We start from the raw sequence: 20277 nt of genomic DNA on the forward strand, positions 1-20277 counted from the left end.
AACCTAATAAATTTCACCATGAGGAAATATTTCCTAATATGCAGCCTCTATTGTATTTAATTTTACTCCTACGCTGTATGCATGAAACTAGTGCATGCCACTGCCACCCACTTAAGAACAACTTAAGTACATGAGAAGGAAGATGTAGAGTAACAGTGTAAAACAGGAATGATTTTATTTAGTAATGTCATGGTTGGAGGTAACTCAGTGGTGACTTGCAGGGTCAAGCATTACTGCAGAGAGAGCTGGTAGTGCTAACCTAAATCAGGAACTAGGCATCTGCTTCTAGAAAATGCTGTTCACTTGTGACTACACAGAGTACAGGACTGAATGGCAGCCCTGCAAGCTGTGATACCCTGACTGCAGTGACATTTTAGCCATGGGATGCTTCCAGAAAAAAAGTCAAATGAGGTGTAAAATATGACCTCTTATAGGCAAGCAGCTCAGTTACCACACAGGGTAGGAAGAATTTGGAGCCTGCATGACTGCAGCAATGACCAACTTTACTTGCCCTTTGCAACAGGTGTGTCCAATGTGTTGTAAGTGCCACATGCCACCCTTGGCTAGCCTCTCCCTAGAACTACTGGGCAGGCAAACTTAATGCCAATGTAAACTAGGTTCTACTCTCACCTTCCTGCCCCATTGCTAATGTGGCCATTGCTGTCTCACTAGGGATGATCCCTGCCTTTGTCTATGGCTGCAATTCCAATATCCTCCATCAGGACAGCAAACATGGCAGGGATGGATCAGACACAGCTTGAATTACTCTAAGTCAAGGGCAGGCTCTGTTACTCACTACCCTATACACCACTCACAATTCTCTGCTCACTCTCTCTACTGGCAGCTCTTCTCCCCCTTCCCCCACTCCCCTTTGGCATTCCAAAACCACCTACAAGGTACATGTGGCAGTTTATGCAGTGCCTAGCACAAAGTGGTTCTCAAGCCTGGTTGCATCAACAAGGGCTACTGAAATACACTTGATTAACAATCCTGAGGAGCCTCAGCACTTGGATCACTTAAGACTTGTTCCTTTAAGCTGGGGGTTGCTGCAGCTTTAGGATCCCCTTCCAAGCAGTGGAGCAGAGACAAGTGACGCAGTGGAGCATATATTGAAGGAAACTCTCAACCAGTCTGGTTACTACTGCTGCATAAAGACTCTTCCATAAGCATAAAGCAAAATTTCTAAATTGACTTGTACAGAAACCTAACTGACCTAAAGCTTCCACTTCTATTGGGGAACCAGGGGAAGAATGTGTTGTGGAATGGAAGCTGGGGCGGGGAAAGGATAAGCCCTGAGTCACTGCACTTTGGCCTGAGCCTCCAATTAGGAAAGAGGGATGAGTGGGGCAATAATCTCACCTTTTCTTTTAAAACATAAGATATCTCAGAAGTTTAAGGGCAATTGTGTCTATAAAATCACTGGTAGAGCTGCTGCAAGTGCAGGCAGGGTGCACGGTTGCTTGTGTTCCTCTACCCAAGCAAAATGCTCCTTAAGATCATCAAATCCAGGCCCATCCAGCTAGAGATCAGGGGTTTTGACAGTTCAGTCCCACTGGATGCCCAGCAGCTCGCAACTGACATTCCAAAACTTCTTTGCCAGCTCATCGTTCCGGCCCTGAGGGGAAACATAGGCTGGCCGGCAGTCACTGCAGAAGGAAAGAAGAGACTTTTTCATCAGGTGCCCTGGCTGTATTAGCACAAGTCCTGCTGAAACGCATGGACACACTAGCTGCTGCTGCCGCCTATCAGCTTAACTCCTTCAAGCTGGATTTAAAAAAAAAAAAAAAAAAAGAGGGGGAGAGGAGAACTAGTAGCATTGCTTGTGGGGGAAGGCAGAGGGTCGGTGTGGAGGCAGGAGAGGAAGCAGCTGGCAGCCAGGCCACCATACTGCTAAAGATGCAGGCTTCAGCGTAGGTAGCGCTGGGGGAAAGGAGAGCTGGTATATGAGGGACCACCACTGCAACCCTTGTAGTTCCAAGCTCTACCTGCTCGTATCTGCTTTACACAAAGGTTACAGCAATGGCCTAAATGCCATAGTTCACTGAAGCCTTTTGGAACATGACTATAAAAATAACATGCTATCAGGAAAGCATCTGAGAACCTGACCTTCCATTCTGTATGTTTATAAAGCACCTTGTACCTGTGTGGGCCACATAATCAATCAGCGTGGCTACCTCGCAGGCAGGTGATCATAAGAAAGGGGAAATGATGCTGCTCCCTCATAGAGAGGTACAGCTGTGGAACAAGCTGTAGCAGAGCTTGGAGAAAAGCTCTCCCCCCACAGATGACAACTGCAATCAACAAATAATTAAACACAGTTCTTCAGCATGGTTGTCTGAGGAGCCAGTGGCTTGAAGGCAGTTTTCCAAGCTGACAGCGGAAGGTGTAGGAGGGCTGTAACGTAAAGGTGGAGGTTACTTGTACCGTGCTGGGTTCCCACTTAATGGCAGGAGTTAACTTACTACCCAATCATTCTGTTTATAAAGAGATGGTACATACAAACTGATTTCACTAAACAAGGTAGTTCCATATTTTATACACTCCGAACTCCACTCAAGAGCGGCTTTTCCACTGACACCCACAGTCAGACATTCCTTTATTTTAAAAACCCCACCCTTGTCTTCTCCTCAGGGTGTGGACATGCCTTTGGTGAATAGCCACAGTCATGTTAGTGCTATTCCCCCTGCTCCTCCACCCCCTGCTCCCCTTCCATTTTATTACATCACGTTGGATATCAGATTGTGAATTCTTTGGTGCAGGGACTGTATGCTCTCAGCTATACTACTGGGTATGGTAAGTAATAAACTGAAGTTGTAGTAAGGGAAGGACAATTCACCACCTGTTCAGGATTTCCAAGCGTGTTAGAACCTGCTCATGATTACTGAGCAAGATGAGTGCCTTGGAATGTAGGTAACGCTGATGGGCAGCCAAGGGGAAAATCAGGCAACAGCAGCAGCCATTGCCATTACCTGCCCCCGATGTATGCTTGATTAAAGGAAAAGTGCAGTTTATTATTGCCCTAAGTATCTGAGACAAAAATTCACTTAATCAGACTAAAAGACAAGAACATTACAAAGCAGCATTAAAAAAAAAAACAAAAACCACATACCTAAGAGTTCCACTGACAAGGAGTGGATAGCTATGTACTATTTGGAGCCTGCCATTTTAGCAATGAAAACAGGAAAGGCAGCCTAGGGCTATGGATCAGGGCAGGAATATCAGAATTGCTGTCAGAGACACAGACCAGCATTTGATTTCCACAGCTCGTTTGTGGCACAGAGCTGTACCCACTAATCAAAACAAACAGGAGATGAACAAAATGCGCCTAAGAGGAGCTGTGGCAGTCTCCAGCTATATCTCTTCTCCACCTGTTTTGCTATAGGACATCAGCTTCTGCCACAGCTGCTTTATTCTTCATCACTTCCTATTATATAAAGGCCATTTTAAAGAAGTATTAGTGATTGTCATGATTTACATTCAATTAAGTGACAGGATTTGGACACAGTTCTATTTCAGAGACAGTCCAATATAAATCTGGGTGCACACACGCTCAAGCTGCTATTTACTAACCATTTCTCCACGGAGTTCATGCTTGCTTCTTTTACAAACCTGAAATCCACTTAGAGTTCTCATGCTCCAGCACACGGGACAGCTGAGATTCACAAAGGCTGCTTTTATCTACTGGGAGATAGAGGCGCTCGAGAGAGGATTAGGGGACCTATTTCTATAGCCAAGGCAGATTAAGATGGTACAAAAACTCTGTACTTGAAGATCAGACACAAAGGCGTGTCCTGGAATAATCCTATGGTTCAATCACAAGGGAGAAGATTGAGTTTCTAGTTTCAAAGATATGAAGGAGGGAGTTTTATCTCATGTAAAAATCAAAGGGCAATTTCCATATCGAATTCCCAAATGTGAGGTGGTCACAGTGAAATGATCAAGGCAGAAGGACAGTTCATTCAGTGCTGCCTAAGAGTAACATGTGATGATCATTTGGTTAAGCCATCCTGAGCCGTGTTTTTGGAAGAGGTAAGAAGATGGTTATGCAGACCATATGCAATGTTCCCTCTAATTTTTGACAGGCCGTGTGCGCAAAAAATTTCTTCTGTGCAAATTGTTGTGCGCGTGGTGTTTCGCTGTGTGTGCGTGCACACGCGCACTGCTTAGAGGGAACAGTGGTCACATGATAGCTCAACTGAGATCAGTAGCAAAATGGAGCTGGACTGAATGAACGAGAAGAGCCACAGAAGCCATTTTGCAGAATGAACTGCCTTGCATGCACAGACGTGCAGGTATCTCCTTTCCTGAAGCTTCCTGCAGTGTGTGCAGCTTCAAGATGTGCCATGCTTTGGAGAATCAGCCCACATATGGAGGTATTTAACTTGAGACACAGTTTTGAAAATCTTGAGCTCTGCCTGCACAGCACTGAGCACATTTGCTACTGCCTTATAATCAGAGGCCCTCCAAGCACTTTACAAACGTTACTGAACCAAGTGTCCTAACCCCACTGAGATGCAGGTATTATCATCCTTTTGCAGATGGGGGAAAACTGCAAAGAGGACCAAATTCATCCTTGGTGTGACTCAATTGAATTCAGTGATGATACAGCAGGGCTGATTTGGGTCAGAGAAGTTAAGTGACTTCCCAAGCTCTCAATACAAGTCTATGGCAGAGTAGGAATGGAACCCAGATTCTGTGGACAGCCCGTCTGCGGCACCTGGCATTGGCCACCATCAGAAGACAGGATATTCGGCTAGATAGACCTTTGGTCTGACCCAGTATGGCTGTTATGTTCATCTTGTGCTTAAAGCACGAGCCCATTCAAAGACTACAGGACTGGGTATAATGTACATCATTATATAGGTAAAGAATTCCTTAGAAATACGACTTTTATCTTGGTGTCATGATCAACACTTTTCCAATCCGAAGTGTTCAGATTCTTGTAACGGGTACAAATTCTAAACATATATTTCTAGCACTTCTCCCTTCAGATCTGTAAGCCTCAGTACAGTCCCCTCTCAGACAAAGATTATAGCCTTACCTCGCCCACACCGCTTATCCCCACACCCCAGAGACATCTGGGTTGCATCCTTCTGCCCCACGACAGCAGATCAAGTACCTCTGCTCACCTGAAATACTGTCCAGTCACAGACTCCAGCTCCTCAGCCACTGCACAGTATACGCTGGTCTGGGCTCCTTCGCGTGGAGTCTTCAAGAAGAAAGAAAATGTCTTCCACAGCAGGGTCATTAGAATCGAGTGCCGGCCCAAACTGGAATGAACAGAGCCGGGGTGCAGCGAGTTTGCAGTGACTCCAGTGCCTACAGCAAGAGGGACAACGAGGAGCATGTATCAAATTAGACCCTGCCTACATGCACTAGAGCCTCCTTAGAAGGAAGGCATTAACAGCCTTCCTGTTTTACCCCATTATCTAAATGTTAAAGAAACAAAAGGTCCAGATGCAGATATAGTGGGGCAAATTGAACTCCCTTACACTTGCTTGCTGGAAAGGTGGACAACATCTCACCGCAATTATGAACGCTGCACCATTTTAGTCGTGAGGCCTTTTACAAAGCAGCCTGGCAAAAACATTAAAGGCTTGCCCACTGCTTTGTAAAGCACAGACCCCTCCTGATTTACTCCAGTACTAGGACTCTAGATAAGAGACCTTATCTCTATTTTTCAGACTTTGAATCTCATGAGAGATGAGCAAACCTCAGCTGTTCCACCATAACCTTTGATTCCTATGCTGAGCACAGAAGCATTCAAAGCCTTTTCAGTAGCAGTCCAGGGTTCACAATTGCTGTTTTGTCCGTGGGGATACAGCTCCTTTGTTTGCAGATTTGCTTTTGGACAAGTGTTAAACGATGAAACCTATTCCTCTGAGTACGGCCAGCTCACTCCCTCGCCCTCGCCCTGAGGGTAGGGGTACAGCCACTGCCTTAGGCCAACCGCTGGTCCCTCTGGATTGACTGCATCTGCTCCCACCCACCCTGAACACCTGCCAGGGACCCACATAAAGTTTCTTCCTTACCCCACCTTGAATATCTTCATTTCTGCACAGGATCTAAGTACAGCTACTTTCTAGCACCATTTTGAATGCCACCCTCCAGAACCCAAAGGATCTGAGTAAGCCACATCTGGTATACAATCAACTCCCCTCTCAGACTCACCTTGAAGGCGTCTAGCCAGCTCCCGGGTGAAGAGTACATTGGCCAATTTACTGTGACAATACGCAAGGCCCCAGTTGTAGCACTTCTCACCCTGGAGGTCATGGAAGCGGATCCTGCCTCCATGATGAGCCAGTGAGGACACATTCACTATGCGGGCCGGGGCTGACTGCTTCAGGCACTCCAGCAGCAGGAAGGTCAAGAGGAAGTGACCTAGGGAGAGATGGGATTTGTTTTACTTTGCCTTTCTGTTGTGCCTTCCATCTTAGGATCTCAAAGCACTTCAGGCCAAGTACTGAGACAGCTCACAATTAGCCCCATTTCACAGATGGGAGATGTGAGACACAGGCAGGTCAGGGCCCAAAATTTTTCAAGTGGCCTCTACTTGTGGGTGCTCAAACAGCTGGAACTGGTGAAAGGTTGCAGGAGATGGTAGTCCCGTTTGCCAGCTCTGTACTCTCAGAATAGGCACTCTGTGGGCAGTGAAAGGGCAAGCTTCTCCCGCACTGTTCCTCCACAAGAAATTTAGGACCCTTCCAAAACAGCTTAGGTCTCTACTGAGGCTTAAAGTACTCTGAACTTCAGTTATTTCCCTGCATTCTTTGGGGCAGGAGAGGAGGAGTCCTGGATGCAAAGTCTCAGCCTGGGATTTTTTGCCACCAATATTTATTAAAAAGGCACAGCCGGCTCTGCCTGCCACCTCCAACTCTCAGACGCTTACCAAGGTGATTGACTCCCAGATGTATCTCAAAGCCATCAGTCGTCTTTGAGTAAGGGCACAGCATCACACCTGCATTGTTAATGAGGATATGTAGCTCCTTCTCCTCTGCAAGGAACAGATGGGATGACACATTAAACAGGGATCCCCTGACAACCGTCCAGCACCAGTATGGCATAGATCAGCCAGAGAACTTGAGCTGACTGAGCTGCGGTTTTCCCTCCCCTCCAAAATATAAAAAAAGATACCTCTCCAGTCTAGTACTGCAGCCTCTGGTGATTCCCCATCATGCAAACAAACCAAACAGCATCTTTTCAAGCAGGGGAGTGTCTGACAAAGTCCACTCGCAACAGTGTGCCCTCCCTCCTGGTTTAATATTGCTGGCAGTGTTGTGGGGTAGAACTGGTCCAGCCCATATGTGCAGGACAGACTATTACCACTTTGCAGCCTTGCTTCGGGGCAGCATAAATCTATGCCATCACAGGGAACAACTCCAGTTAAAGTAATTGGGACTCATATAGTAAGTAAGAATAAATATATCAGAGGGATAAATACCAGAGAGGGAGAGGAGTTATTTAAGTGCCAATGTGGACACAAGAACAAATGGATACAAACTGGCCATCAACATGTTTAGGCTTGAAATTAGAAAAAGGTTTCTAACCACCAGAGGCATGAAGTTCTGGAACAGCCTTCTAAGGGGAGTAGTGGGGGCAAAAACCTAATCGGCTTCAAGGCTAAGCTTGGTAAATTTATGGAGGGGATGATATGAAGAGACTGTCTACAATGGCATTTAGCTAATCTGCGACTGCTAACAGCAAATATCTCCAGTGGCTGGTAACATGGCACTAGATGGGAAGGTCTCTGAATTACTACAGAGAATTCTTTCCTGGGTTTCTGGTTGGTGGGTCTTGCCCACATGCCCAGGGTCTAACTGATCACCATATTTGGGGTTGGGAAGGAATTTTTCCCTCGGTCAGATTGGCAGAGACCCTGGTGGTTTCTCACCTTCCTTTGCAGCATGGAGCACAGGTCACTTGCAGGTTTAAACTAGTGGAAATGGTGGATTCTCTGTAACTTGAAGACTTTAAATCATGATTTGAGGACTTCAGTAACTCAGCCAGAGGTTGGGGTCTATTACAGGAGTGGGTGGGTGAGGTTCTGTGGCCTGCAATGTGCAGAAGGTCAGACCAGATGATCATGATGGTCCCTTCTGACCTTAAAGTCTATGAGTCTATAAGAAAGGGGCATTTTCACAGTCACTTTAATAAGAATACTGAGGACTTATATAGGACCTTCATATTCAGCTCTCAAAGTATTTTATCAAGTTGGTTAAGCCATGACTTGCCCAAAGTTCCACAGCAAGTCAACAACAAAACCTGGAATAGAACCCAGTTGTTGCAACTCCCAAGTCGATCTGTCTGCTACACCACGTTTGCTCTTCAGAACTAAAGAGCAGAGAGCTGCCCTTTTGATCAGAGCTGGTGTAAACCAAATACCGTCCCCTAACAGTAAGCGTGACAGTATCTAGGGGCCATACCTGCTAGGAAGTTCTCAGCAAACTCTCGGATAGACTTGGTATCTGCCAGATCCAGCTTCTTCACAATTACTTGTTGGTTCCCTGTCTCTGCTCGGATCTCACAGGCTGCTGCTTCCCCCTTTGCCATGTCTCTGCAGGCAATGATCACCCTGGCACCTGCAATGGGGAAAGGACAGCAGAAACACAGGCTATGAGCAGTGGGGGCAGGGTGGGGAGCCGGGACAGAAAGGCAGGTGGGCCACCCAAAGGTTTACAGATAAATTTGTGAGCAATAAGTGGGTAAGTCAGGGGATTAGTTGTCAAACAGCCTTTCTACCTCTGAGTTACCAGCTTAAATCCAGCCCAGTTAGGTAGTGACCAAAGGGTGCTACCTTCTCAAGACTGTTCTTTGGTTGGTGTGAAACAAGCCTGAAGGATCTCTGTCCAACTCCTTTTGGGCAAGGTGTCCACTGCACAAAACCAGCAATATTGGTCCTACCAGACTCCCACATTGGTAGTCTCACCATAGTGGCCAAGGTTTGAATGGACTCCTTCACCTAGGTGGCCTTGGCTAGGGCACGGTTTCTAAAATGATTAAGAATGTAATTTAGCCCCCTCCATAGTAGTTGTCCAAATAGCTTTAAACCAAGTTAGCCTCAGCCATGCTGTAACAAAGACACACACCAATGAAACTAAGTTGGTTCCCAGCCTCACACAGATGGAGGGGGTCTCATGCTAACTTCCATGGACTAAGTTCTGAAAGTGTGTCTGGGAGTCCACCAAAGTGCAGTACTGAAGCTATAAGGGTCACCTACAGTAAAATTATTATCGAGTCAGGAGACCTGCTTCCAGCATTGCTAAAAGTTTAAGTGTCGTCGGGATGTATAACCATGTTATATAGACACAAATAATCCTGCATCTTGGTAGGGGATTAGAAAAGATGACCTATGCAGTCTCTTTTAACCCTATGATTCTATATTAAAGCTCTGGGCTCCCCAGGGGTCTAATCTAGTTCCTAGGACATGGTTGATTCTATCTTCATTATAACTTTTAGCTGTGTTTTACTGGGTCAGAGGACAACCATATGTAACCAGGTCTCCAAACTCCATCATAGTTGTAGTATAGATGGGGCTGTCAAAATAATCCCCTCCTAGCTCCAGAGAAGAAAACAATGACTTCCGGTGAAGATGTAAATTACAGAGGGACTTTTGGAGGTGGAAGAGGGACAGGTGACTTGCCTCTTTGTGCGAGATCTCTGGCTGTCTCCTTTCCAATGCCTGTGTTTGCTCCCGTGATTACCACCACCTTCCCATTCAGCTTAGCTGTTGACTTACACACCCCTCCTGCTATGTACCTCCTAGAAGAGAGGACAAGAAGAGGAGCTACTAGGGATTTACAAGAACAGTTTTCTTGTTATCAGGCTCAGTCCTGGGGACTGGCATTTAGTGTTCTGTTGTCCTGCTTGCTGGCTTTGAGCCAGCCACTTAGTTACTGGGTTCAGAACAATTGGAAAGACATGGGGACATTTACATAAACTGCCAGTTCCATGTTCCTGTTTTCTTATACTCCCTCCATGGGGCCAGCTACTGCTCACTCTTCTTAGAGGTCATTACAGCCACTGATGCAGGTTCCCATTCATCTTCCAAACTTCTGCACCCCGAAGTAGACAATATTCCAAGCTGCCCACTCTGCTATAAATATATCGGTATGTAATGCACTTGAGTCGTGGGGTCTTGAGTCCTGGTTTCCAGTGGCTGCAGCCCAACAGGGACATAAGCCCTGGTACTCTGCCACCTAGCCGAGAGCTTCCTTTATTTAGTTCAGGGGATAGATCTGAAGTTTTCCATGTCATGCTGCATGCACTAGAGCTGGGGACCACAATGTCTGCATATATGCAGCTGAGGGTTTGTTATGAGCACCACGTAACAGGGGACTGTGGTACACAGCCCCAGAGCAGAGAAGCCTATACACAGCCTAGAGGCAGGAGTAAACGAGAGGCAGCAGGATTAAGGGAGTTGACGGGGGAGCTGCCGCGGTCAACTCGCCGCCATGAGGATGGCCAGGTAAGTCGAACTAAGATACTTCGACTTAAGTTGCGTATCTTAGTTCGAACCTCCCACACACACACACTGTAGCCCAGGCCTGTATTTCTCTATTGGGTGTTGTAAATTCTTCACTGATATGTGCAAACTGCCAAGCTATTACACAAGTGGGATGAGAGTTACCCTATTGGCTGCTATCAGTTCTCTCACAGATCGTCCAATGATCTTCCTCTTACCAAGACCATCTGAACTAATCTAGGTTTCAGAGTAACAGCCGTGTTAGTCTGTATTCGCAAAAAGAAAAGGAGTACTTGTGGCACCTTAGAGACTAACCAATTTATTTGAGCATAAGCTTTCGTGAGCTACAGCTCACTTCATCGGACGCATACTATGGAAAGTGTAGAAGATCTTATTATATACACACAAAGCATGAAAAAATACCTCCTCCCACCCCACTCTCCTGCTGGTAATAGCTTATCCAAAGCGACCACTCTCCTTACATTGTGTATGATAATCAAGGTGGGCCATTTCCAGCACAAATCCAGGGTTTAACAAGAACATCCGGGGGGGGGGGGTAGGAAAAAACAAGGGGAAATAGGCTACCTTCCATAATGACTAAGCCACTTCCAGTCTCTAGTCAAGCCTAAGTTAATTGTATCCAATGTAGCCTATTTCCCCTTGTTTTTTCCTACCCCCCCCCAGACGTTCTTGTTAAATCCTGGATTTGTGCTGGAAATGGCCCACCTTGATTATCATACACAATGTAAGGAGAGTGGTCGCTTTGGATAAGCTATTACCAGCAGGAGAGTGAGTTTGCGTGTTGTGGGGGTGAGAAGGCCCACCTTGATTATCATACACATTTTAAGGAGAGTGATCACTTTAGATAAGCTATTACCAGCAGGAGAGTGGGGTGGGAGGAGGTATTTTTTCATGCTTTGTGTGTATATAATAAGTTCTTCTACACTTTCCACAGTATGCATCCGATGAAGTGAGCTGTAGCTCACGAAAGCTTATGCTCAAATAAATTGGTTAGTCTCTAAGGTGCCACAAGTACTCCTTTTCTTTTTGTGAACTAATCTAATCCATTCTCACTAAAGGAATTTAAAAGAGCCTGAGTTGATTTGCATGACTAAGAATTGGGTCAGATGTCCCAGCTGTAACTCCAACCAAGACAGCGTGGTTACAGCAAGGGAAAATTTGGCCTTCTTCCTTCACATTTTTATGTATTGACAATTATCTTCTTAATTCTTTGAAACTTCATATTTCCCAAAGTAAGTTGCCACCTTACATCAACTTTAAAGAGCTCAGAGATAATAAAAAGGCAATTATAGAAAGTTTACAAAGCATTTAAAGTGGCTACCTTGGGGTCAGGTTAGGTGCGAAATATGGTCATTTTATTGTTAACAGTACAAAAGGTTATTTTAACCTGAGAATTGGTTCAGAGAATCATAGAAATTAGAGCTAGAAATACCCAGCAGGTCTCAATCCAGCCCAAGATCAGGAGTGAGTACAACATTGCTCCCTACTATTTCCTAGATACAGGGTTCAAGGTTAGTCTAACTAACATTTTAACTTGATGAAGTCAAAAAAGAATCCCCCGTCCAAATCCTTTCCAAAAGCAAGCATTCTTTTACTTAATACTCTACCCTAAGCATTTATTGTCATACTATTTTTATGCAGCACTTTTATGCCTTTCAAGTGCTGCACAGACATTAATATAGTAAACCTCATAACATCTTGGTAAATTATCTATTAGCTCCATTTTACAGATGGGGAAACTGAGGCACAGAGAGGCTTGCCCAAGATCGCAAAGCGAATGGACAGCAAAGGCAGGGTTCAAACCAAACATAGCCTGGCTGCCAGTTCCCTGCTTTAATTGCTTGTTAAGTCTGCTTCATTTATAAAGAGGAATGGAGAAGTTTTAAGACTCACAGATAACATGATAACGTAAACCCAGGTCTCAGAATCCTGGAAACTCTTCCTTTGAGATTTGATGTTCACATTTATTATCTAGCATATTACCCGATCTTTCTCTAAGTGCAATAATTAATAAACTGATCTGCCTTCTCTACCAAGAATGCACTTGCTGGATCCCCATTTAGCAGAAGTAAAAAGGTGCATGCTTTTTAAAGGGTAAAAGGGTTTACACAGTAGCTAATCAATCATCTAATACAGACCTGATGTAGGGAGCTGCCATGAACAGGAGAAGGGGAACACAGATGAATACTCCCAGCACGGTCACCAAGCAGTTTAGCATTGCTGCTGTCTGTTGTTTGCCCTCCCTTTCAGTGACTCTTGTCTCTCATGAGAGATGAGGGAGGGCGAGTGAAATACACCGGCTAGGGAGCATTGCATGCAGGGAGTTGTAGTCCTACCCATCAGCTTTGTGTGCAGAAAGGCAGAGCACACTGTGCTGGGAGTTGTAGTCCAACAACCCAGTCTGGGCAATGTGCAGTACTGGTGGAAAAAAAACAAAGGGTCATACCCAGTTATTTCTCTGCAGGGAAAGATATACCTTCTCCCCCAAAATAAAACAAAACTGCAAGCAAGTCAGTTCCTTAGATCTAAAGGATCAATAACTTCCTAGCCACTGAGTTCATTTGTTCTCTACTCTATAACTTTCTGAGGTTTGCTTTATCATTTGCTAAATGTCAGCAGCACTTCTGGTCTGATAGATAAAGTGCTCTTAAGAGTCCAGAGAACCTGGGCTCTATTCTGGACTCTAGTGTTGCCTTACTAAGTGACCTTAGGCAAGTCATTTCACTTTCTCTCTGCATCAAACCTGTAAAACAGGGCTAACAGTACCCACCTTGATAAAGCATTCTGAGGTCTAAGCATCAAAGTGCTCTGTCAAGGTTCCTTCCCCACTCTGAACTCTAGGGTACAGATGTGGGGACCTGCATGAAAAACCTCCTAAGCTTCTCTTTACCAGCTTAGGTCAAAACTTCCCTAAGGTACAAAATATTCCACCCTTTGTCCTTGGATTGGTCACTACCACCACCAAACTAATACTGGTTATTGGGGAAGAGCTGTTTGGACACGTCTTTCCCCCCCAAAATACTTCCCAAAACCTTGCACCCCACTTCCTGGACAAGGTTTGGTAAAAAGCCTCACCAATTTGCCTAGGTGACTACAGACCCAGATCCTTGGATCTTAAGAACAACGAACAATCCTCCCAACACTTGCACCCCCCCTTTCCTGGGAAATGTTGGATAAAAAGCCTCACCAATTTGCATAGGTGACCACAGATCCAAACCCTTGGACCTGAGAACAATGAAAAAGCATTCAGTTTTCTTACAAGAAGACTTTTAATAAAAATAGAAGTAAATAGAAATAAAGAAATCCCCCCTGTAAAATCAGGATGGTAGATACCTTACAGGGTAATTAGATTCAAAACATAGAGAACCCCTCTAGGCAAAACTTTAAGTTACAAAAAAGATACACAGACAGAAATAGTTATTCTATTCAGCACAATTCTTTTCTCAGCCATTTCAAGAAATCATAATCTAACGCATACCTAGCTAGATTACTTACTAAAAGTTCTAAGACTCTACTCCTGGTCTATCCCCGGCAAAGCAGCATATATACAGACAGACCAGACCCTTTGTTTCTCTCCCTCCTCCCACCTTTTGAAAGTATCTTGTCTCCTCATTGGTCATTTTGGTCAGGTGCCAGTGAGGTTACCTTTAGCTTCTTAACCCTTTACAGGTGAGAGGATTTTTTTCTCTGGCCAGGAGGGATTTTAAAGGGGTTTTCCCTTCCATTTATATTTATGACATGCTCTCAATGCAATATTTGAAGATATTTAAATTAACTGGCTAGTGTGTATATGCACTCGGAAGTGATAAAATGTGTCACAGACTCTATATTGCTAACAACTAAGAGAATCCCGGGGTCCTTTTGCTCAAGTGATGGAGGTCTGGGCCTTTTGTAGCAGCAGGACTGGGGTTCTAGAAATGCTGTTATCATGAAAAAAGAAAAGGAGTACTTGTGGCACCTTAGAGACTAACCAATTTATTTGAGCATGAGCTTTCGTGAGCTCACGAAAGCTCATGCTCAAATAAATTGGTTAGTCTCTAAGGTGCCACAAGTACTCCTTTTCTTTTTGCGAATACAGACTAACACGGCTGTTACTCTGAAACCTGTTATCATGAAGTTCCAAGTGACATGCTGTGCAGGATAGTGACAACCATGCCACCCTGGTCAGCCACAGATTTGTTATGATGTAGCTCTACTTCATTTCACGGCTTCCAGATGAGTCTTTTTCAAAACGCTGCACATCTCAAACACAGGTTCAACATTCACATTTCACTCACTGAACAGCCAGCAAAGCAGGAAGTAGTTCTGATCGCTCTAAGATGAATTACGTTATATTGGCATCTACTACATCTAGTGGCCAAACTAGAAATTCCCAGATGAATATTTGTGTTTAGTCTCTTTTTGGTGTTTGTACTACCCTGTTTGGTGAACTATCATCTTAAAACACAAATAAAGCTGAGGGATCTGTGCCACCAGGAACAGTGCTCTTCTCTCAGCCAGGACGTTCAGAAAGAAACACACAATTCAGAAAACAGCAGTTCTGCAGGTTTAATTATGCAGAAGGAACTACCTGAGCAGAGAGCTCAGGCTGGAAGACTCATCTCTTCCAGGACTGTTTGGAGCATGATCCCATTCAAACATCATGCTAATGATGTCAGTAAATTACCTTTCTTCAACCCCACTTCTAGGTTTCTGTTATTAGCTCTCAAAAAATGTAGATGATTTTGCGCGTGTGTGGAGAGAGAGCTAGGAGAAAGTATGGCATTTCCGAATGAATGATCAAGACAATTAAACTGATGGTCATGCTGCCTCCTCCAATGGGCCCTTTACCAATGAAGAAGAGAACTTAATGAATTTAGAATCTGGGGCAATGGGTCTGCTTTGCTTCCCTGACAGCTCTGGATTTTTCACATTTTCTAAAGATTTAGGTGCAGGCACTGGTTACAAAAAAAGAAGCTATCAAAATCCAGTTTCTTTAATTCACCAGAACTTTACTGATCAGTGTTTTCATATATAGATGGTCAAAGCTGGCAGCTCTCAGTGGACCTATAGCAAACACACATCTGTAGTTTCCGATACAGAGGTCATTTTGAAAATAACTTGTTTTGTTTGCAAGCATCCTTTAAAATTAAAAGTTTTCTAGTGCTTATGTCACATACGTATATTTATGATGGCTGGTACCAACCACTATAATTAAAGTTCAAAAAGTTTCATTTATAACTTCCTAATTTCACACTCATAACTTTCTGAAACATTCAACTTTAGTTTTCCATATTCAGTCTATGCCCAGCAGTGAATTTTTCTGGAAAGGGCAAACAAATATCTTTCAGACATTTTTGAATTATGAGACTGTGAAAAAACACACTTCCAATTATAAAATAATTCTAATAATTATTTTTAAACATAGATAAAACCAAACCAGCAAGAATTGAAAATTGGCATGAACACAGTCCTCACCGAGAAATAGTGGTGCTTTTGGTTGGCTTGGTTATGATTTACCAAAGTTCCAATTATTTGAAAATTGCACAGTGACCATGGACAATAGAAAATTTCCCTATGAGTCCAGTTAGATATTTAACAATAGTTACATTGTATAGTAGGCACTCCTACTTAATTATGCAGGCATTTAAGTATTTGTGACAGTTTGGGGAATCTGCCTATGTAAATTTATGAATTCCATTTGAGCGAGAAAGAGATTTCATACAATATGACCTTTTATATGGATTAAATCTTCCATTTTATGGCATGAACCTGACAATGCCAACTCTGAAAGAAAGGGCCATTAATAGCCATCAATAATTGAATAATCTTATTTTAGCAGATAGGGTGGATTGATTTAAACTGAAGGGATTTAAATCTCCAATTTTAATCATGACTTAAATCAGTAAGCAGGAAACCTTGATTTGTACTTATTAGTTATTTTCTTTAAGATTGATTCTCATTAGTTTGTAACCATTAAAACATGTTTCAGAGTAACAGCCGTGTTAGTCTGTATTCGCAAAAAGAAAAGGAGTACTTGTGGCACCTTAGAGACTAACCAATTTATTTGAGCATGAGCTTCCGTGAGCTACAGCTCACTTCATCGGATGCATACCGTGAGAAAACCTGGATTTGTGCTGGAAATGGCCCACCTTGATTATCATGCACATTGTAGGGAGAGTGGTCACTTTGGATAAGCTATTACCAGCAGGAGAGTGAGTTTGTGTGTGTGGTTTTTGGAGGGGGGTGAGGGTGTGAGAGAACCTGGATTTGTGCAGGAAATGGCCCACCTTGATTATCATACACATTGTGAAGAGAGTGGTCACTTTGGACGGGCTATTACCAGCAGGAGAGTGAGTTTGTGGGGGGGGGGGGCGGAGGGTGAGAAAACCTGGATTTGTGCTGGAAATGGCCCAACTTGATGATCACTTTAGATAAGCTATTACCAGCAGGACAGTGGGGTGGGAGGAGGTATTGTTTCATGGTCTCTGTGTGTATATAATGTCTTCTGCAGTTTCCACGGTATGCATCCGATGAAGTGAGCTGTAGCTCACGAAAGCTCATGCTCAAATAAATTGGTTAGTCTCTAAGGTGCCACAAGTACTCCTTTTCATTAAAACATGTTGATTTGCAACTAAATATAGACCTTACATTAAATTTGTGATTCTTTTTGCTAACTAGGAGATACCCCATATCTATACATGTTTATTTAAGCAATTATATAGCTTAATTTACATTTATTCAGATTCTTAATGTTTACATTTGTATTATGTTACAAAATGGTGACTGATAAATTTCTTATTTATTAGTGGATTAAATTTTACTTGTAATTTGTGTCAAGCTCTCTTTGGAAGGAAATTTCAACTGAATTAAAAATGTACAAAATGAGCGTTTTTAAAAAAAAATATGCTGGATACAGAAGAAAAGAACTTTATCAAAAAGTTTCTCAAAAGATGTTTCCCATTTAAAGCAAACTGATTTATTAAACAAAGGAAGTATTATCTATAATTAGTGAACTGAAGTGATTATTTCTGGTGAATATCCAAGGTTTTAGAAGTAGAAGATCTCATCTTCTCAAACCTAGATTTTATTCATATATTGGAAGAGAAAAACAATCATTCCTGCTTTTTTAACTTCCAATTGGGTTCTTAATTTCGAATGAACCAGTCATTGAACTGAACTAGTTTAATAAACTGAAATGAAGAAAATATTCTCTCTGCACCTGTGGAAGAGGCTATTGCTTTCAAAAGATGGTTTGGCACTTCAAGAAACTGTGATTCCAGGTCCTTAGCCATTGACTTCCACTATTTTAGGGGTTTGACTTTCTTTAAATCTTGGCAGCAAACATATACTGCTTGAATGTTATTTTTGTATATAATTTAAATTATTTTAATAGATTATAAGAAGTTTAGGCCTTAACATAGGTTATCAATTTCAAATAAATAGGCTTATTTTTAAAAAAATAATATACTTGTATTTAATTTAAATGTTTTAAAAATCTAATTTTAAAAAGTCTGATTTTTTAAATTTTTTTTTAAAAAATCCATTTTTATCCACCCCTGCTGGCAGAACAATGGAGACTGTCAGCAGAGCTATGAACTGTTAATGATCCTCAGTAGCCAGCAGCAGACAGAGGAATAGAGAATGGAAAAACCCCAGGGCAAGGACAGGAAGAGACAAGGTATTAGAAACTGCTTTTAAAAGGAGACAAGCTCCTTAGCAAGACAGACCATCACCAGGAAGAGAAAACTGAGTAGGAATGAGGTGCAGGACAGCCCTGGAACCCATAAAAACACTGACCACAAACCAGGAGTGAAGACTGGAGGGAAGGGTTTGCATTCAGATGCTTGTTATTTTTCCATAGATCTGTAAAGCTGTTGTGCTCTCCTGAGTAAAATGCGTATGGTTATGAAGTGCCTTTGCAAAGTCAGCATGATCCTTCATTTAATTGTCATGTTGTCCCCAAAGCATTAAACTGTAACCCAGAGCGCTTGCGCAAGAGGAGCGCTGGTGAAAGGTGTGCTTAAGCTACTGGGGAAACTTGGGGGGGTCCACACTCTGCTTTCGAAGCTAGAGCAGCTGTTAACAGGGCTCTATATCCCAAGAGAGGATACCAGCACTGGAGTCTGTACCCTGAGAGTGTGTCTGAAGACCAGATATAGAGACAGTCTCTGAATGCTACTCAGACCCAGTAGGGTTGGAAGCACCCAAGATCCAACAGTTGCAACCAATACAGCAGGTGATCTTCCATAAGGAAGAGCTCAGCCAGGGCTCTAACACTTCACTTCACTTCTTGTTTCAAGGAATTTAACAATTCTACTGGCAAGACAAAAATGGAGCCAATTTTGTATTCCAAAATCCGAATGGGGGGGGGGGGTAGGAGGGCATCCTTTGATACCTTTGAAGTTCCTGAAAGAATTCTGCTTCCTAAGATGAGAGTTGCAGCACAGTTGATGAGAGCAGGAAATCATTTGATGGCCTACATGAGATGAATGACAGGGTCTCAGGCTAGTTCCCTGTGGTCAGGTGTACACATCACAAAAACAACCACCACAACTACCACCACTTGGACCCCTATATGCATCCGACAAAATGGGAATTCACCCACGAAAGCTCATGCTCCAATATGTCTGTTAGTCTATAAGGTGCCACAGGACTCTTTGCCTCTTGGACCCCCTTTAAGCAAAGGGTAAGGAAGAACTTACTGAACGGGGCATAGAGACTATTAACCCTAAAGGGAGTCCTCCAGGTCACAGTTGAAGTACAGTGTTAAGCACTAAAGTGGCCACGGATAATTAGAGTTTTACCTCCTCCCATTTGGAGAGTATGGAGTTTACTCACTTCTCATTTAAGAAATAAAGACTTTAGTTACTCCCATTTTCCTGTGACAAGCAAATTGTGGCTGTACAACCACAACAACTGCTGTGTGAGTCATCTATTGGCTGGTTACATCCAGCACCAAACAAGTGGCCTGTAAAATCTGCAATAAGCATCTAATGCTACTCCATGTATGGATTGACTGAATACATGTATTAATTATTATTATACATACAAATTAACTGTTCTTTTTCTGATATGATTGATTATGATTTGAAAATTAAGGTTGGGAAGCAAGAGTTTACCCACTCCTTTTTTTTACCACTACTGTTAAACCATGTGAGAAAGTTTGTATTGACTCTTTCTGTAATGTATCTCCTTGGACAGGAGACTTCAGTGTCAAGATCTGCCAAGCCAGAACCTGAATTAGGTTCATATACATGCAAAGCTACTGCATTGGATGACACAGCATAACAAACTCAACACACTAGGTTTCTCTGTAATTGCTGGTATGTGCACACCCTTGCTATATTTTTCAGGGGAGCAAACCACCTCAAACCTTGCTCTTGAATGTGCTTGCAGGGCAGGACTCTTGCACATTTTCCATTCCTTGCCTGCACAAAGCAATGGGGTGAAACAGGTATAGACTGTGCATGGTCACAGCAATTGTTGAACAAATTTTGTTGCTTCAGAACTGAACTTTACCAGCGGTGATAAAGGCCCGACCACCACATTGTTATTCATAGGCAAACAAGGAGCAAGCACAATACTGTCAAACACAACTACTCTAGAATTCTCATTACACAAATGATCCCAACACTTCACCAGGGCCGTGCACACCCCATCATTCTGAGGGCCAAGTAATGGCTTGTAAACCATCAAAGGGTATTTTAAATACAATTTTTCCCAACATTCACTTTTGATCTGAGTCCAAATCTGGCAAGTTTTGGCCCCACAGGTAACTGAGGCCACATGGCTCCCAGCTGCCTGTACCCAGC

The 20277-nt window shown here is 43.2% G+C and overlaps 1 protein-coding gene across 1 annotated transcript; it reads right to left on the reverse strand.

The window, feature by feature from the left end:
- Positions 1-143: 143 nt before the first annotated feature.
- Positions 144-18344, reverse strand: LOC144265757 (retinol dehydrogenase 12-like). Its single transcript, XM_077818716.1, has 9 exons — positions 18263-18344; positions 13671-13708; positions 12622-12901; positions 9641-9759; positions 8424-8579; positions 6890-6994; positions 6172-6381; positions 5130-5319; positions 144-1646 (listed from the first exon to the last, which is right to left on the reverse strand). The coding sequence occupies exons 3-9, from the start codon at positions 12699-12701 to the stop codon at positions 1544-1546; spliced, it is 963 nt and encodes a 320-aa protein (XP_077674842.1). The 5' UTR covers positions 12702-12901; positions 13671-13708; positions 18263-18344; the 3' UTR covers positions 144-1543.
- Between the last annotated feature and the right edge of the window lie 1933 nt (positions 18345-20277).

This window comes from Eretmochelys imbricata, chromosome 6 (genome assembly GCF_965152235.1).
Source record: "Eretmochelys imbricata isolate rEreImb1 chromosome 6, rEreImb1.hap1, whole genome shotgun sequence".
Classification (NCBI taxonomy): domain Eukaryota; kingdom Metazoa; phylum Chordata; order Testudines; family Cheloniidae; genus Eretmochelys; species Eretmochelys imbricata.

Bases quoted from the DNA above. Each gene is read 5' to 3' on its own strand.
- LOC144265757 (XM_077818716.1), bottom strand. From the start codon at position 12,701: ATGCTAAACTGCTTGGTGACCGTGCTGGGAGTATTCATCTGTGTTCCC. The intron at 9,760-12,621 runs GTCTGTATTAGA...CCTCTCTTCTAG, and splicing joins ATGGCAGCTCCCTACATCAG to GAGGTACATAGCAGGAGGGG. The intron at 6,382-6,889 runs GTAAGCGTCTGA...ATCTCTCCCTAG, and splicing joins TCTGGGAGTCAATCACCTTG to GTCACTTCCTCTTGACCTTC.